The sequence below is a fragment of the Eleginops maclovinus genome, chromosome 5, assembly GCF_036324505.1.
Source record: "Eleginops maclovinus isolate JMC-PN-2008 ecotype Puerto Natales chromosome 5, JC_Emac_rtc_rv5, whole genome shotgun sequence".
NCBI lineage: Eukaryota > Metazoa > Chordata > Actinopteri > Perciformes > Eleginopidae > Eleginops > Eleginops maclovinus.
The window spans coordinates 523,415-542,714 of NC_086353.1; the positions used below are offsets into that span (position 1 = coordinate 523,415).

Here is a 19,300-nt window from a genome sequence, read left to right on the forward strand (position 1 = left end):
TGCATGCTCGGGCTGCTGGTTCAGAGCTTACAGTCACAATGAATGGCTGCCTGTAGCGGAGCGGAGGGACACACTACACCGCTTATTTTCTGCCCTCCATTGAATCACTCTACAGCCGGAATACAACCGAGGGGTGAGTTGAGCACGGCGGGTCACCGAGGACAAATGTTCCGGTGAGACGGGTCGGTCAGTTTATCCGAGCCCCCCATTGCATGCATGCCTTCTTAAATTCGGCTGGGTGATTTTGGATAGAGGGGTGGTGTGTTTCCCTGCAGTGGTGTGTTGAAGCCATTGTTATTTTATTGTTTTTTTTAAGAGGATGGGGTGGTAAAGTTGTGTGCTATGGGGGATGGGCTCATGGGGACAAACTTTAACCACTTCACCTACTCCACTCATTCGTCGCCGGGGGCTGTACCCCCCCTTTCCCCCTTCTGTAAGTGTCTCCTGCATTCCTGAACTTTCTTCTTTTTTTTAAACTTAGGATTTTTATGGAGGTTGGGGCAGGTTTCTATGCTCAATTTGCATCTTCTCCAGTGTCTTGTCGTTAAAGGGGTTAAGATTTTTTTACAGCCAACCCCCTTTACTTTCCTTCCCTTTCCCCCTCCTCTCCCCTCTCGCCATGCCGGATCCATCCGTCCGTCTCGCCCACAGTTACAGCGCATTTGTGTCCCGGGATGACCTGTTGATGTCGGCTAAAGATGGAGTACAGTATCGCCGCCCCTCCGCTACAGACCCCACTGGAAACATAAATAAATACCACGCGTAAATGTTAAAGTGGCTTCCCTAAAATCCCGTTTATGGAGAATTAATTAATAATTTATTTGCATACGCGACATTTTGGAGAAGGGGGGAACCACAACGCGTGTCCCGTCTCGGTGGCTGCCATTCGTCCGGAGGAGGAGGAAGGGAACTCGGTCTAAAAACGAATACCACACCGCGGAAAGAGGCGCTAAATATTTTATCCCCGCGACTATTTTGGTGCCCCTGTTATCTCGGACAATGTGCTTGTTTTAAGAGGAGTTGAAACCCGGGTTGGCATACCAGAAAGAGGTTTCTTTTTGTCCCTTTTCCGCCGCCCCCCTCCTTCCCTCTCTCACCGGCCCGGGACTCCCAAATCCTACCGGGCATCGAGGCTGGCACACGGCGGGGCACCGAGCACTGTCTGCCCGCTGTGACTGCCCTGCTGCCCCGCTGCTCTTTCCCTCCTCTCCCGAGGCGACTACCGGCGAGACATCTCTAATCTTTTCACGTGAGATTAATTAATATATAATTAATGTGGATAAATAATTATTCTGCAAGTTTGTATCTTTAGTCGAGCTCATGGGAGGCTACGATGTAGCCACTTTTTGGTGCATGCATGTGTCGGCAAATAAAACCTATTCAGCCTTAAATGTCTTCAAGGGGAACTCCACTTAAGGCTGGCACGTGTAAAACTTTATTTAAAGGCGTTTTTGTGGATTAAATATTTAAAAGTGTATCAACTAATGCCAGTGTTAGCCTTAGCTTTAGCTTGCTACTTGCTAACAGGCCACCTTTAACCTCCGTAAACCAGGAAACTGAGGTTGTGATTGATGTTGATATCACATGTTCGAGGATTCCAATAGTTGTTTTGATGGATTTAATGCCAGCAAGCAGACGTACGTGGTTGTGAGCTGGAGCAATGTGGATAGTCTGCATAAAAGGAATTCGCGTTTATGGCACTGGATTTGAACTTTAAGGGTTGCAGAGTTCAGACACACAGACAGATTTAAGGGAGAGTGTTTAATGGGGCACATGGGGACTGCGGGTGCAAGGGTCAAGTGGTGTGAATGAACTCCCCTTTATGTTTCCTGGAAGTTGTTGTGACCTCGCTGACCTGTAACGAGGAAAAGGTGGCTGGTAGGATGTCCTCGGTTGACATCTCCACAGTGTGTTGAAATCAGATCAGGCAAGCTTTTCTCCCGGGTGAAAAGGAAACGGGGAAAGCTACAAAAACACCCCTGAGCAACTCAAGATTTCATCACAAGTGCTGCTTCTTTTCGCATTTAGCTTATTGTGGGAAGGTTTATTTCACATGCATGCTTTCTTTTAACAACTGCCTGCTTTTATTATTCATATGATTGCACATATTTAACACCTGGGAAAAAAACACATGCATCTGAGATTAGGCGCTGAGAATCTCCAGTGTGAAGTTTGGTGTTTTAAATGCTCACTCTTTGCCAGATTTAAGGGAGCAGGGAGTGTAAATCATGCATTTTTACTGCCGTAGAGCTTCCTAGCCAGTGCAGAGGTCAAATCCAGCAGCTATGAATCTTATGACAGCTGCTTTTTTTATCAGCCTGAAGTACTGCAACCTGTTTTAATACGGCACAAAGCCACATGAATGTGCAGATAACGATATACTGATTGAAGTTGGAGGAATGTATGTAAACAAATCCTGGATAACATCCCCAAAAAAAAGAAATGTAGACGATACCAGATCCTCTTTTAGATGATCATTAATAACGTTAATGTAATATTGATTTCTTAACATCATTGATTTTAAACAAAATAAGAAGTGAAAAACAAACTGTGATTTATACACTCGGTGATAAGTGTGTTTTGAAAAAATGCCAATGTTATTCAGATCAAATTGTACAAAGTGATTCCAGTCCAATAAGCTGTCTGCAGTCTTAGTTGTTTTTCTGTCCACAAATTGGCAGCCCAATTAATTAGGCATGATGATATTGTGAATACAGAATTAGCGCCCATTAATATTAACATTTTTGCAATCATATTTCAACTGAAAAACGCCTGAATATCTAATGACCACTGTTGATTTCATTGTGAAGGCACTAGCCCAGCATTGTATATATTACAAAAGGGAATTAATATTTAGCTTTAAATACTTATGATTGACTCGTACCCATAACCCACTGCCCCTGTAACGATGCAGATATCTATCAAAGATAATGAGATGCTATAAACCCAACAATTAATGATGATTAAATGCTGATGACTCTCTTATTCTCAGCGCTGCTCTCATGAAGGCGTTAGGCCGGAGCTCAGGACTGCTGATGCACCTTTTAAAAATCTTTATTTATCGTCAACCAGGGAAGCTTTGCTGAGCACGCTGGCTTACATTCTCACCTGGAAGATTCCCAGTACAACCACTATGTTTTTATTGTTGGTCAATGAGACGCACCTGAGTTTGGATTCAAATGGAGAATGCAACTACAGATTAGGGCTGCACATTCAGTTAAATGTTATATAAATCGCAATATAGACCAGTGGGTTTCCTTAAGTGCAGGAGTTAGCAATATAGCAGGTTAGCATTTGTTAATTGCAAAGTAAAGTGTGTGTGGAAAGACCATTTTGAGTATTGTTGTGCTGCAGAGATGCCCCAATTAAACCATATTCTATAGATTTAGTTTTGATACACGTGCTACCAACATCAACCAACATCACGATCATTTTAATACGTTTCAATTAAATGAGAATAGGGTTCCTAAATGATCAATATTGGCAATCATAAAACAGTACAATTGCAATGTCAATCCTTTCAGGCCTACTTTATGTACTATTACTTTAGATAATAATGAACAATAGGGACACGCCGTTTCATACCGCGAGCTTTGTACCGTATGATATGCATTTTTCATATACCGTTGGATGAAGTAGCGAAGGACGCTGGAGCGGTGCGACAGTGAAAGGATTCCCCTGGGGAGCATTTAAATGTGCACGCTGCGGGTTCAGGGAGAGGAGGGATTTGCTTACATTTTCAAACAGTGCTTTTGTTGTTGTGTGGTACGCAAAGTTTGCACGATAGAAATGGTTTACATTTTGCATTCTGAATCCTTCACCGCATCAGACTCATGACGGCCCCCACTGATTAGGGTTTTTGTTGTGGGCCAAAATGTATACATTTCCAATCATTGGAAGATAAATACAGTAATATACCGTTATCATTTAGAAAAATACCGTAATATGAGCTTTTTGCCCCGCTCTAATAAAGGTCATCTAAATGAATGGTGTGCTTTTATCCTCAACGTTGTATCTCTTACTCCCCTGAAACTTCTGGAAGTCTGGGTCCTGTATCAGTGTGAATTTGCCTCCTGTGCTAAAATGCTTTTAGTGTACTTCTTTACTTGCCTGTGAAGCTCTTTGTTGCAGCTGTTGAAGGAGTGGAGAGCAATTATCTGTTATATTTCACGAATGGTGCAGGAATATTGACTAGAACTATGTGATGGTTCTCACACATGTAGGTGTTAAAGACTGTTTGGCCCTCAGAGAGGCCAGTTGTGCTCTGAGTGGTTGGTGTTTACCAGATGTGGATCCAATTCAAACTAAAATCCAAGTTGAACCTGGATGTTTTTTGGGGGTCTACGTCGACCAATCAGGGGGTAAATGGTCATATACCAATCGGATGTTTAGGGGTTAGATCCCAAGCCCATGCAGTCAACATGTGGAAGTCTTCTTTTGCAAGATACTGAACCCAAAATTACTTTTGCAGGCATGACCAACGGTGCAAAGGTGATGTGTAGTAGTCACTTTAAATGAAATGTATTCTAGGTTTGGTGCATACTGGGGACAGTTTGACCGTCAGCCAATCAGTGAGGTCCAACACAGTTATGCGCAGCCTGTCAACGAAATTGGTGTAAGATTTCCTCTGAGGGGGAAGCAGTTCATGGCCGTAAGCCGGATCAGGGAGCAGTCGGCCTCTCTTCCTTTGCTGAACAGCCAAAAAAGTGCCGGACAACACAGAAATATATTTCACTCAGCATTAGTCATCGCTCTCTTTTTTTTTGTCTGTCTCGTAATTCACAATTTTGTTGACTCAAAAAGCGATACCTATCAATTACTGAATCGGATATCTACCACAATGAGTCGTGAAATGCTTGAGGTTGGATCTCAAAGTTACAGTTCTTCCTGACCGAGATCAGAGTGATGGTGCGCGGTTTCACACACCGTTTATCATCATCACTCAATTGTTTAAGCGATTGCATTGAAAGGAGTTATTAATTTGTATTTAATATGTGTATTATTGGGACAGGGTTTAGCCAAATGTTTTTGTTGTGGCCTGATCAGTAACACTGTGCTGCATGAAGTTGAAATGATAAGTCTATTATGGACAAATAATGGTACATTACTAAACTGTTTTGTATGGTGTTTGTACTAAGGACAATTGAAGTCATGACCACTCAGCTCTTGGCAGCAAACAGGTTGGGTTTTTGGAGCTTGCATTGGGCTCTGATTATGCCATCTGATGAAATAATGGATATTAATTGACAGTAAGAGTCATCATTTGCAGCCCGTGTGGTGGAGCAGTGAAGCGACCGGCTATAGATATACAGTACTTAGGATTGTTTCAGTCGTCTGTTTTACTTCAGGTAGTCCTTGAATTAGTCTTGATTGCTGGATCTAAGTTAAGATAAGGTATAATTAATTGATTGATCCCTATATTAGGAAATGTCTTCATTACAGCAGCATGTAAACAAGAAAAGTGGAGGAAATAGGACGGGGATAAACAGGAAATATATACGTGTCAAATAAATAAACACAGACTGACAGTGAAAGATATTCTGTATATCTGAAGAGTATCTGTCTTCTATCTTTGGACCTGACCTCTCGTTACGTTTTGAGGTATTTTCAGTAGATTTATTTTTCTGTGTTTTCCTGAAATCGCCCCACAAAGAGACGGCAAGAAGTTAGTCTGACGTTTCTCTTTCGATAGTCCTTGACTTCGTCTCGTGTGTTGGATCAAAGATGAGATATAATTAATTAGTTGATCCCTATATTGGGAAAGGTCTTCGTTACAGCAGCATTTAAACAAGAACAAATGGTAGGAAATGGAACAAATATAAACAGGAAGTACATACGTCTCAAAATGGAAAAACAAAACGGTACTAAAAAGTCAAATGAACACAGATTGACAGTGAAAGATATTCTGTATCTGAAGAGTATCTGTCAAATGTACACTATGAAGGGCCAAGAACGGCAAAGGAAACACAAAAAACAACATTATATCTACGTGACCTTTTGCTGTATTTACAGTACTTAAAGCTGCCATGGAATAGAAAACTATTCACCTTGGCAGAGTGGAATAAGGAGAGTTCGGTGCATTGAGCTGACATACCGTGGACCTCAAACACCATGTTTCCTCCTTCACGTGCACATCATGAATATGCATATCACAGCGGTAAAACGGGCGAATTACAACAGTCCCTGTGTGTGACATACACCAGCTGCTGGAAACACTAACGCTAACACTCACCACTCCGTGACGTGGCTCTCCAATCTCCGACCAACTGGCTGTTCTTCAGATTCCTTGGTTTCCTCTTCCGATAAAGGCTCAGACATGTGAGGTTGGATGCCAATAGCCTCCATGGTTCATCTCTCACAGTTTAGCTAACTTCACTTACTTCTGTGGGCTCTGAGGCAGCCATGGATTGCTCCTTGTAAACCAGCCAATCAGAGCAGAGCTCGCCATCATTATTTAAATGAGCCCCCAAATAAGATAGATGCATTCTATGGCCACTTTAAGACTGATTTGTTTTCCTGTGTTTCCCTGAAGTGCCAAGCCAAGAAGTTAGTCTGAGGTTTCACTTCAGAAAGACCTTGAGTTAGTGTTGGATCCAAGTCATGAATAAGGATGTGAGTTCTACTGACCTGACCCCTCTGTGACCTTTTGCTTAGTCTTTCTCCACTTGGAAGAACGAACCCAATCACCGCTGTTGAGTTTCCTATTCTTAGTGGTCTGTTTTTGGGTTGGTTTGCTCTATCAAACGCACCATTAAAGCAGTTCTATGTGTATTTGGTGCATTCATAGACGTAAAAACAGGGTCCAGTGGAAAGTGATGCCTCCAGTCTGCCAGACACCGACTCCTTGTTTGTTTTCCCGTTACAACTCAGACAGTTCCTCCACTTCTGATCACAGGCGTCTCTGTCGGTGCCGAGGAAGACGAGTTATGTAAGAGACGGTGTTTTGACTGCGAGCGCGACGAGAAAATAACAAAGTAGGCCACGAAGCAGCAAACGGTTTATCAGCTGTGAATTAGATGTAATGAAACACGGTTTAAAAAAGATGCTTATATAACAGCCGCTGGTGGCCCAGAATTCTCTTTCATTTGGAAGTTGTTTACCAAATACTTACTTTATTAATCATCATAAACTCAAGTCTGGCTCCTCTTTCCCAGCTCTGTCTGGTTTGCCGTTTGAAAAATCTTCTAGTTCTTCTTTCCCTACTTTAGTTTTGTCCCAGAACTTTTATGATACGTCTCTTCCTAAGGTCTCTGCTTTCCCTACTTCTATAATATATCTCTATTTACCCATTCTTCACTCTCCCTTCAATAATCTAAACGTACCCGACAACCTTTTTTATAACCTTTCAATCATTCATACATTCATTGATTAAGCTGCCAATTAGTTTCTAGTAGGGCTCTGGAATATATACCTGTTACTAAATATTTAGCTGGCTAGACATTTTTTGGAATTGTAAAATGTTCTGGTTTCAAAAGCTCCATTATATTTTAAGTCTGAACTAACCCAACGTTTTGTTCGCCGTTCCAAACTTAGTCATTAAATCCTCATTTTTGGTGATTATTTAGCAGAAACTCTCACTTGTAGTTGTTCTGTGAACGCCCAAATGAGTAACCATACAACATTGTTGTTTTTCACGTAATAATTAAGGTTTTAGGCAAAAAATATGGATAAGTGTTGTTTTTCTTCAGCGCTTTTACTGAATGTATGGATTAATTGGTATGTTTGGTGAATTAAATTGTGATAAAGGTCCTAGTTCCTCGAAGTCCAAGGTGACGTGTTTTAAAAGTCTTGTTTGTCAGTCCAAAACCCAAATATATGCACTTGATATAATAATAATAATAATCCAACAAAATGCAGAAAAACTGCATTTTCTGCATTTTGTTCCCTCAACCAATTATCTTATGATTGAAACTCTACTTTGAACATGTTTTCTGTACTCAGAAACTTAATTATATTGGAATTGATTGATTGGTTTTCACTTTTAATTGACAAGAAAACAGTGAAAAGTGGGACATTTCGGAGAGGTTTAAAAAGGCCATTTTTGCCTAAAATAATTACTGGGATTTCCATAAAAGGTGGCATTATCATTCCTGTCAGTCGACCAATGGTTGCAGCTGTACTTCGATTGATGTCCGTCCTGTTACTTGTACTCTAACCCTCCCCACCTCTGTGCCTCCTGCAGACCCTGTGGTGCTGGGCAGAGCGTTATGGCTCAGACGCTACAGATGGCGATCCCAAACTTTGGCAACAACATCCTGGAGTGTCTGAACGAGCAGCGGCTGCAGGGCCTCTACTGCGATGTCTCCGTCGTGGTCAAGGGACACGCCTTCAAGGTAATACCGCTTATTTTCGAGAAGCCCTATTATTATTGGTGGGGTTTTGCATGGTTTTAGTGCATGTAAATGGTCTGCAAAGGCTAAAATCCCTGTGAACTTGACCCGTTTAGATTTGTTATCAACACTGTGAACGAAAGACCTTTTAAAAGAAAGTCTCCTTCATGTTTTTTGCAGATATTCTTCCTTGTCTTTAAACAACCTGCCTGTGAAGTTTTGGTATTTACTTTATCAATAGTTCATTGGCCCTGGAGGAGTGTTAGTTAAACCTGCAGCACGGCGTAATTAGCTCCACAGAGAAGATATCGAGTAGATTTTGGTGAGAATCTATTGTTAGGACAGGGAAATATGACCCGGGTCAAACTGAGCCGAGTGCCGCGTTAAATAATGTCTCAGAGATTTCCTGCTCACCCTCCGGCCACCCTCTCTCTCTCTCTCACAGTTCAATACAGTTTCAATTTGTACGGCTACCATTCAGATATTTGGTTTTATCACAGAGTTTATCAATAGTAATTATTTTTTACTGCAAAATTGGTACCGGTAAACAGGATGGAGATGAAGCCTCACAAACAATTTAAATGGACCCCCATCACAGTGCATGTAGGGCTTCCCAATTAATCCAGATATGGACCAGTGCAATGACTATATCACAGGAAGCACAATATGCCACGAAAAGCTCAACGTTGGTACCCCGCCAATGGGCAAACATTTCATCAAAAGGGGCAAAATGGGATTCATGTTTTCCCAAATGCATTTACGTAGCAATACAGGGAAACCCGGATATTTTTCTAACTTCAAAAAGTACAAGTCGTTAGTAGTAGTCGTCTTCCATTTAATGAATACGTCTCTTTTGATTTAGGGAAGTAGGGTAAGTACAACATCCTAGTTTGTCAAAGTCCAAGGTGATGTCCCCAAAAAATAACCACCTAGTATGATAACCAATCATCTTTAAATGGAAACTCTAGTTTGAACAACGTCCGTTATGTTTTCTGAACTCTTGATTGATTGATATTCACTTTTAAATGACAAGAGGCTGAAGACGGACAGAACATGTGGATGGGGTTTGCAGGAGATTGCCAACATCATAGGTCTTAGACAAACGGGCGTTAGTTACATATTACCAGGTCCTGAACAGCGAATATGAATTGTAACCATGAATTCAGAGATACAGGGTCCTGCGATTTAATAAAGTCCGACTAAAGCCCTCCGTTGTGCACCAGTCAATCTTGAAATTAAACACAGAGTAAGACCCTAGATGTATTGTAGGGTAGAGGATCTTTGAGCATGTTTCTCAGTGATTGTGTACAGCATTTCATTCAGAAACTACTTATTTCCCCCCCTCTTGACTCCCCTCTGCTGGTGTTTACCCCCCAGGCCCACCGTGCGGTGCTGGCGGCCAGCAGCTCGTACTTCAGGGACCTGTTCAACGCTGGGGGGAAGAGCTCAGTGGTGGAGCTGCCCCCCGCCGTGCAGCCGCAGAGCTTCCAGCAGATCCTGGCCTTCTGCTACACGGGACGCCTCAGCATGAACGTGGGAGACCAGTTCCTGCTCATGTACACCGCCGGCTTCCTGCAGATCCAGCAGATCATGGAGAAAGGAACAGAGTTCTTTCTCAAGGTAACCAGAAACTGACAGGATCTTCGTGTTGTCCAAACCTTGTTTTTAAAGTCACTTCTACTCTAACGCCATAATGTGTGTGTGGCTGTGACGTAGTGTGTGGGTGTGTGTGTGTGTGTAAACTGACCAGCAACAGCTTTAAACCGGACCTTAATTCTAACACCTGAACGTCAGCAGGAGAGGACTCTTTAAAGTAGAGACACTACATACTGATATACACCTGAACATCAGCAGGAGAGGACTCTTTAAAGTAGAGACACTACATACTGATATACACCTGAACATCAGCAGGAGAGGACTCTTTAAAGTAGAGACACTACATACTGATATACACCTGAACATCAGCAGGAGAGGACTCTTTAAAGTAGAGACACTACATACTGATATACACCTGAACATCAGCAGGAGAGGACTCTTTAAAGTAGAGACACTACATACTGATATACACCTGAACATCAGCAGGAGAGGACTCTTTAAAGTAGAGACACTACATACTGATATACACCTGAACATCGGCAGGAGAGGACTCTTTAAAGTAGAGACACTACATACTGATATACACCTGAACATCAGCAGGAGAGGACTCTTTAAAGCAGAGACACTACATACTGATATACACCTGAACATCAGCAGGAGAGGACTCTTTAAAGTAGAGACTCTACATACTGATATACACCTGAACATCAGCAGGAGAGGACTCTTTAAAGTAGAGACACTACATACTGATATACACCTGAACATCAGCAGGAGAGGACTCTTTAAAGTAGAGATGCTACATACTGATATACACCTGATCATCAGCAGGAGAGGACTCTTTAAAGTAGAGACTCTACATACTGATATACACCTGAACATCAGCAGGAGAGGACTCTTTAAAGTAGAGACGCTACATACTGATATACACCTGAACATCAGCAGGAGAGGACTCTTTAAAGTAGAGACACTACATACTGATATACACCTGAACATCAGCAGGAGAGGACTCTTTAAAGTAGAGACACTACATACTGATATACACCTGAACATCAGCAGGAGAGGACTCTTTAAAGTAGAGACACTACATACTGATATACACCTGAACATCAGCAGGAGAGGACTCTTTAAAGTAGAGACTCTACATACTGATATACACCTGAACATCAGCAGGAGAGGACTCTTTAAAGTAGAGACACTACATACTGATATACACCTGAACATCAGCAGGAGAGGACTCTTTAAAGTAGAGACTCTACATACTGATATACACCTGAACATCAGCAGGAGAGGACTCTTTAAAGTAGAGACTCTACATACTGATATACACCTGAACATCAGCAGGAGAGGACTCTTTAAAGTAGAGACTCTTTAAAGCAATAATACATAGGAATGTTTTTATTGGCGTATCCGTTGAATAATGTGTATACATGAACCAGGCACCGGTTGTGTGACATTATGTTGTCGTGGGGGCGTCTGTGTTTGTGGACGCGTTCTTGTGACTGGAAAATAATTAATCTTCGCACTGCCATGACAGGTTCCCTCTGTAGTAGCAGATGAGCTGATTAGGTTTGGATGGCCTCTCTGCATGAATCTACATATTAACGAGGAAAGCGGATTTGTAAAATAAAGTAACTCTTCACACCTCCAGACACAGAGGGGGTGTGGTACCAGATACGTGTTACGTGGAGTATGTTAAGTTACAGTATACTCAGGATGTGTTAAGAGTTTGGCTTCTTGGCAGACAATTTGGCGAGCCACCAAGGATCATTGGGAAAATACTTCTGATGTTAAAAATCTGACATGTTCCAAAAGCAGGACTATTTCTTATCTATGTTGGCGCAACAAAACCAGATTTAAAGAGGCCCTGTTGTGCTTTTTGGGGGGTTTACCTCTCCTGTAGTGTGTTGTATAGGTTTTAGTGCATGTAAATGCTCTGCAAAGGCTAAAACCCCTGTGTTCCCTCCAGTGCACACACTCCCAGCACATCTCCAAGCTGTTGACCAATCACAACAACAGAGCCGGCCAGCTAACCAATCAGAGCAGACTGGGCTCTGGTTTCAGACAGAGGGTGAAAAGAGGAGCTGCAGCACAGGCAGTATGAGAAAAATAAAGAGCTTTTTGAAGCATGGAGACACACTGATATACACCTGGAGCACTATAGGTTCCTCTTTAAGATAAACAGATTTGAGTGTTACAAGCAGCCAATAGCTTTACCTAAAATAGATGAGCTAAAATTAGCCGTGTCCAGAGGCATCGAGTTTCCGCCGCATTTCCCTGAATACCTGGAGGGAGTTTGTTCAGGTTTGGCACCAATGTCCTTGTGGACTTAAGGATGAATAAATACTAATTTGATGGTCAATGGTCACTGTTGACTCACTTTTTGGGGGCACGAATGTCTAAGTACAGTAGGATAAAATGATGAAGTGATGACATTTTGGGAAGAAATAGATGTTAACTGCAATTTTACAGCTTAATTAAGAGTAATTGTAGACGAAAAAAGAACTATGTGATCATTTAATGCATATAAGATTATAAACATAACAAGATATTTGATACCAGTAACTAAATGGTATCCATTCTCGATGCTGTAGATGCTTTTTATGTGATCCAAGTCCTTTATATATATTTTCTAACCTGCATGAACATGAAGTGGTGGTACATTGTGTATCATGATAACTCGCTTCCCCACACAGGTCTCCTCTCCAAGCTGTGACTCCCAGGGTCTCCACACCGAGGAGACCGCAACATCCGAGCCTCAGAGCCCCGTCACTCAGACGATGGGAGGCAACAGTGTTGCTCCTTCAGCTGGGAGACCCACCTCCTGTTTGACCCCCCTCCCGCTGGTGTCCAAGGTGAAGACAGAACAGATGGCCTCCACACCGCAGCCCACCCCCCAGCCACAGCAGGTAGGCCGTCACTAAAAATCCTGAATCAAGACAAGTCTTGCATTGATTAATTTGTGCACATGACTTCACGTCACCACCGCTAAGCTAAAGGCGGCTAATGTTGGGCTTTAAAGGAACTACAGCACGGTCACATGACTTCACGTCACCACCGCTAAGCTAAAGGAGGCTAATGTTGGGCTATAAAGGAACTACAGCACGGTCACATGACTTCACGTCACCACCGCTAAGCTAAAGGCGCTAATGTTGGGCTATAAAGGAACTACAGCACGGTCACATGACTTCACGTCTCCACCGCTAAGCTAAAGGCGCTAATGTTGGGCTATAAAGGAACTACAGCACGGTCACATGATTTCACGTCTCCACCGCTAGGCTAAAGGCGCTAATGTTGGGCTATAAAGGAACTACAGCACGGTCACATGACTTCACGTCTCCACCGCTAAGCTAAAGGCGCTAATGTTGGGCTATAAAGGAAGTACAGTACGGTCACATGACTTCACGTCTCCACCGCTAAGTTAAAGGAGGCTAATGTTGGGCTATAAAGGAACTACAGCACGGTCACATGACTTCACGTCACCACCGCTAAGCTAAAGGCGCTAATGTTGGGCTATAAAGGAAGTACAGCACGGTCACATGACTTCATGTCTCCACCGCTAAGCTAAAGGAGGCTAATGTTGGGCGTTAACCTTAATGAATAGTGTTGTCATGTTGGTCTCTGGAAGTCTCTGCGTACCTTAGATTAATCTCTTCATTGTTTACTATTAAAATAGTTTGTTTACCTTTTGTTGGTGTTTTGTTTATTAAGTGTTGTGTACAGATAAATAAACCTGTGTTTCCCTCTCCTCAGCAGGAGGGCTCTCCCTACTCGGTGGTGTGCACCCCCGTAGCCAAGCGGCTCTGGGAGGGGGGCAACCGTGACAGCGGAGGGGGGTCAGGAGGGGGCGGGGGAGGCGGCATGAGGAAGGCCGCTCGCTACTCTTCCTCCTCCTCATCGTCCTCCTCCTCCAACCACACTACCCAGGATGCATCTGGGCGCGGACCTACAGCCAATGCCGCCATGATGGGCGGCGGCGGTGTTGCCACTTCGATGGGAGGAGCCGTCATCAACAGTAACCACAACAACCATAACAACAACAATAACAACAACGGCGGGACCCCCGAAGGCACGAGCCCCGGCACGCTGAGCATGTACACCAGCGACTCGCCAATCAGTTACCACGACGACGAGGAAGAGGACGACGTGGTGGACGAGTGCGCCGAGGAGCAGTACCGGCAGATCTGCAACATGTACACCATGTACAGCATGCTGAACGCCGGGGCGGCAGGTGAGACCTGAGGGTCATCCAGCTCTCATATTATATGTCTTTACCAGGGGTTGTTCGAGAAAAATATGGCATGAGGCGCTTCCTGTCTAAATTAAGCCCCGCCCACTTTCCGGTGAAACTCCTGCATTAGAGTGAAGCTGAAAATAATAGTGTCTTCATGTCTTGAAGCTGCTGAGTCCTATATTACACCTTAAACAAACAAAAATCCAGAGTTTCTTTACGTCCTCTCCAGAAAAAAGGAGAGTAAAAGAAAGGATCAGAAATCTCAGTTTCAGTGTTTCTAATTTACTCGTGCAATATCCAAATTGCAGAATGCAGCATATTTCACAAATGCAAAATATGAAACACATTTGGTCCTCTTTAAAAATTGAACGCCATGATCTGAACGTATTTCTCTTCTTATCTGTAACACTTCCTGTAGAGAGTTTATATGTTGGTCTATCAGAATTTCTCAGGACTGGAGGAGTTTGAGGAGAATGTATGGAGGTGTATTTGTCCCACTGTTATCCATGTGAACACGTGTACGATACAGATATTACCTTCCGCTGGTTCTTTAAAAAAGGTAACAGCAGTAACTACGTTCAGTGCAAGCTTTTACTTTGGAATCCGGAATCCAAGTCATCAGCAAGCCATCCAAAAATAGTTTTACACCACAACATTTCCCCTCGTTGGTCTCAAAGTCAAAAAGTCTTAGGTTCTGGATTGATTTAAAAATATGGGAAAAATAAGTTGCTTATTACTTCAACATGGATCCACACGAGTCTCCAATGACCTGGAACTGCACCATGGATTTAAACTCTGTTAATTCCACCTGACTAAAGTGAGAATAAAAACACTTTAGTCAGTGCATTAAAGTCTCTTAATGCTTGAATGGAGGCGAAGAAGCACGCGATGCAGAGTGTAGAGAGAGAGGCTACACACCCTTCTACACACACTTGTGAATTATCTCACCTACGTCACGGTTAAAATTAGAGCTTGGATGAAGTTTATTATGGAAAAGTTAACAGGGCTTCTGGGTAGGAGGCTAAGTCTTTTTGTTTTGTTTTAATAACAATCATTTAGTTTGAGCTAATCTGCAAAAAAGTGAAGTTGTTTCATTGGGAGTTGCAAGATTTCACCCAGAACACTTTATATAATTAACCATTAATTAGCTATAATGATATTTAGAGAATAATTAAACCCATTGTTTGAATATAAACTACTTTGGGAATGTGAGTTTCATTTAAAAAAATGGGAGAAACAATTTGACATGCTCAGGGAAAGCTTTTGTATCCACTCTAAGACTCTGGCACCAAGGAAATACAATCTCAAATGTAACCCAGTCCTACATTTGAATACCTTTTAAATCCACCATCCTCCTCCCCAGTGGTCGGTGAGCGGGTGGAGGCTCTCCCAGACTTGGCCCCGGACTCCGGCGGCGGGCGGGGGGGCAGAGGGGCACGGTCCCGGCAGGATCTGGCCTCTCTCCCCGCCGAGCTCATCAGCCAGATCGGGAACCGCTGCCACCCGAAGATGTACGAGGAGGGCGACCCGGCAGAGAAGCTGGAGCTGGTGAGCGGCACCTCGGTCTTCATCTCCCGCGCACAGCTCATGAACTGCCACGTCAGCGCCGGCACCCGGCACAAGGTGCTGCTGCGGCGCCTGCTGGCCGCCTTCTTCGACAGGTCAGTGGTCAACACGAGTCGGATGTGTTAACGTGTAGAGTGTGGGGGGGTAGAAAATGAAAAAATGGTGCATCAAGTGCTTCTCAGAAGGTCCCAGTTCCAGATTTGGGAAGATGTCCTTTTGACTTGGGTGTGTTCTATGCGTAGGTAATAAAAACAGGATATTATAATACTGTGAAGTACGTTGAGTTTTAATTATGAGTACATTACGGTCATTATGCTTCTGTTTTTCAAAATAAGAAACGTTTTGAAATCAGGACTTGGACTTGTTATGGAGTATTTTAAGTCCAGAGTATTTCTGCTTTTACTTGGAGGCTCGTTCTTCCGACTTTGGGTTGTTCACTCGGATGCTAAGGTGTTAAAAATATGCTCTTATTATGCTCAGTTTGGTTAGCTGGCCGGCTCTGTTGTGATTGGTCAGCCGCTTAGACATGTCCCGCCCCTTAGCCTGTCATGTACAATGTGTTGGAGCGCTACCCAATAGGAGCGCAAGTTTTATATAGTGATGTCACTATGTTCCGGGAGTAGACAAAGCAGTCCAATGGAGGCGTTTCAGCCAGGGGGAAACTTCCTTTGGAGGAGACACATATATATTTGAACCTTTGCAGGCCATTTACATGCACTAAAACCTACAGAACACACTGCAGGAATGAGGAAAACCCCAAGGAGCATAACAGGGCCTCTTTTTAAAGCAGACGTGTTGTCCTCAGAGCGTTTTAACGGCACATTGATAGAAGTTGTCCTTATTTTGACAATGTGATTTACTCTGATCCACTCCAACATGTAATATCGTCTTCCTCACCCCGTGCTGTAACCTTCTACCAAGTTCCAGAAAGTAGTTCCCTGTAAATCTGCTGACTAACGCACAGAAACAACATGCCAACAGAAGAGCCCTCCCTGGCACAGACAGCAGTGTGTGAGCGGCAGTGAATCTCACACTGAACTCCAGAGAGTCAATTTATCTGGCTCTGAATCAATCCTCCTCACAACCTGCTGAGCTTTGATAATGTGCACTTTGAAGAACTGCTGTGTTTCGGTTCTCACAAAAAGGGCAACTTTAAGAAGCATTTAAAACCAATCTGTGTCAGACTTGTGTAATACTTCCTATCTGTTGTTTGTCCCTTGCTCAGGAGCACTCTGGCTAACAGCTGTGGAACCGGCATCCGCTCTTCAACCAACGACCCCAGCCGTAAACCCCTGGACAACAGAGTGCTGCACGCTGTCAAATGTGAGTCACAGAGAGCTACACACACACACACACACACACACACACACACTTTTTCCTTGCAGTCGTCTTTCTTTCTTTTTTGACTATTTGTCTGTTTCTCTTTTCCTCTGTCTCCAGTCTACTGCCAGAACTTTGCACCGAGCTTCAAGGAGAGCGAGATGAACGCCATCGCGGCCGACATGTGCACCAACGCCCGGCGCGTCGTCCGCAAGAGCTGGATCCCCAAGCTGAAGCTGCTGATGGCCGACAGCGACGCCTACTCCGCCTTCCTGGCCGACAGCGTCAAGATGGAGGCCGACGCGCTGGGGGCGGAGCAAGGCTTTGACCCCGCCTCCCTGGAAGCGGTCGCTGCGGCGGCGGCTGCAGCCAATCACAACGAGGTGGGCGGCGGAGCCCCGCAAGCGGACAGCCTGCAGGTGGCGGGAGGAGACGGCAGCACTTTGTTCTGAGTGACAGGCGGACGGACGGACGGAGGGCGGAGTCGTGACGGTCGCCATATTTGTTTTTTTGGGGGATCTACTTCTTCTTCTCCCGGGTCACTTTGTTCTGCTTTCCTTCGTTTGTCTCTCTCTCTACGGCCCAGAATGCATCACTTTGGGTTGTCCCCTCCTTCCTTGAGAGATGGAAAGACTTAGAGAAAGGTGGCAGAGAGAAGAGGTAACCCCCCCCCCCTCCCCCCCTGCCACCTTTCCAGATTGTTTTTAGCCTTTATTTTTTTATGTTTTTAAAAGTGTGTACTGTCCCTGAGGCCCTTTTTCTTACCATAGTCAGACATTCCCTAGGGAGGGAGGGAGGGAGGGAGGGTGGGAGGGAGGGTGGGTTGTGGGGGAGTCCAGTTTGGAGGAATCCCCAAACTCCGGTAACACTGTTGTTTTTTATATTGAATGTACGGAGAAGCATCCGGACCGCAGCGTGGAGTCGGGGGAGGTTGAGTGAGTACAGAGGGGTTTTTCTTTATTTTGTCTCTAAAGAGCACGGGGTTGATGAGGTCAGAGGTCGAAATGAATATTGATTTATATATTGGCACAGTTTATGATCTTCCCGACCTCCTGCACGGCCCCACAAAACCTCTTTAACCCACGCCGGGCATGCTGGGAAACTGGCCTACCTGCCAAAAGAGTGTGGTAGCAGAAAGATTAGACTCTAAAACCTTTCCCTCACTTTTAAAACCCTAAAACTTAAGAAAAGACCATTAGCAGTTTACATTTTTTACGTTTAAATCCTTAATTTTTCTTTTTTATAAACGTGTGATTGTGTTGCCGAGCCTCCTGGAGGAGAGGACACCTGTTACCGATGATTGTCAAAGAGTTTGCATGTGATAAATGCACTGTTATTCCTGCGGTATGAGTACAATCGACGCTTTTTGTACGTATCAGAGAGAGAAGTAGTAGAGGAGGCGGTGTTTAATTAAGAAAAGGCAACAAAAAATAGAGAAAAATATCCGAGCTGAAATCCAATTTATATCTCTTTTAATCACCCTTTCTGTTTTGGTTTTTAAGTCTGAAGGAAAGTCGAGGAATGTCCAAAAGCGAGTGTCTACCTTTGAGCTTGGGAACTCTGTGTATGTGTGTGTGTGTGTGTGTGTGTGTGCTTGTGTGTGTGTGAAGATGGAGCATTGTTCTTTTGTTTTTAGCTCGTGCTTGAGTTGTTTCCCGTTGAATATTAGCAGAAGTACGCTCCTCGGGCTCCGCTGCCTGGCACGGACAAAGGTGCTAATTCAGGCATTGCTACATTGCTAGGAATACAGCTCTGTGTGTGTGTGTGTGTGTGTGCCATGCAGCTTTGTGTGTGTGTGCTGCAGCAGAACAGAGAGAGAGAGAGAGAGGGGAGGCCAGACGGTGTGTTTTCACACACGCTTGGTCGATTCATTCACCCATCACTGCGGTGAGCTCACACACACACACACACACACTGGCTAATACGTATTTGGGCGCTGTCAGCCGCATCAGCTACAGTACACCAGAGCATCATGGGAATTAAAGGGGAATTGCGCTAAATGATGGTGGTCACACGTGACACCTTCACTGTTTTCATTGGACCTGATGGAGAAAGTGAAACGGTGTGTCGGCTTCAGAGGTCAGTGCCCCCCCCGGCTCTCAGTGAGACATCAGAGAGAGAGCTGCTGGATAATGCTAATCACACAGGCGTGTAGGCATAGAAACAACCCTGAAAGTCTGACTCTCCTTTCATACTTTGTGTGGTTGAAAGGAAGTGTTCAGAATACAGAAACACTGACCTCCACAACACACACACA

General features: G+C 44.0%; 1 protein-coding gene across 2 annotated transcripts; it reads left to right on the forward strand.

The window, feature by feature from the left end:
• The first annotated feature begins 845 nt into the window (after positions 1-845).
• nacc1b (nucleus accumbens associated 1, BEN and BTB (POZ) domain containing b) lies at positions 846-17,811 on the forward strand. 2 transcript variants are annotated; one of them, XM_063884369.1, is made up of 8 exons: positions 846-1,249; positions 8,183-8,333; positions 9,708-9,950; positions 12,620-12,832; positions 13,677-14,154; positions 15,521-15,818; positions 16,949-17,046; positions 17,164-17,811. In XM_063884369.1, exons 2-8 carry the CDS (start codon positions 8,208-8,210, stop codon positions 17,493-17,495), a joined length of 1,788 nt encoding a protein of 595 aa, XP_063740439.1. In that variant the 5' UTR covers positions 846-1,249; positions 8,183-8,207; the 3' UTR covers positions 17,496-17,811. The 2 variants fall into 2 exon arrangements, with proteins under 2 accessions (XP_063740439.1, XP_063740440.1); XM_063884370.1 differs by having other exon boundaries at positions 13,680-14,154.
• The last annotated feature ends 1,489 nt before the right edge of the window (positions 17,812-19,300 follow it).

Excerpts from the sequence above, each read along its gene's own strand:
- nacc1b (XM_063884369.1), top strand. The coding sequence starts at position 8,208 with ATGGCTCAGACGCTACAGATGGCGATCCCAAACTTTGGCAACAACATC. Across the intron at positions 12,833-13,676 it reads CCACCCCCCAGCCACAGCAG|CAGGAGGGCTCTCCCTACTC; the intron begins GTAGGCCGTCAC and ends CCCTCTCCTCAG. Across the intron at positions 14,155-15,520 it reads GCTGAACGCCGGGGCGGCAG|TGGTCGGTGAGCGGGTGGAG; the intron begins GTGAGACCTGAG and ends CCTCCTCCCCAG.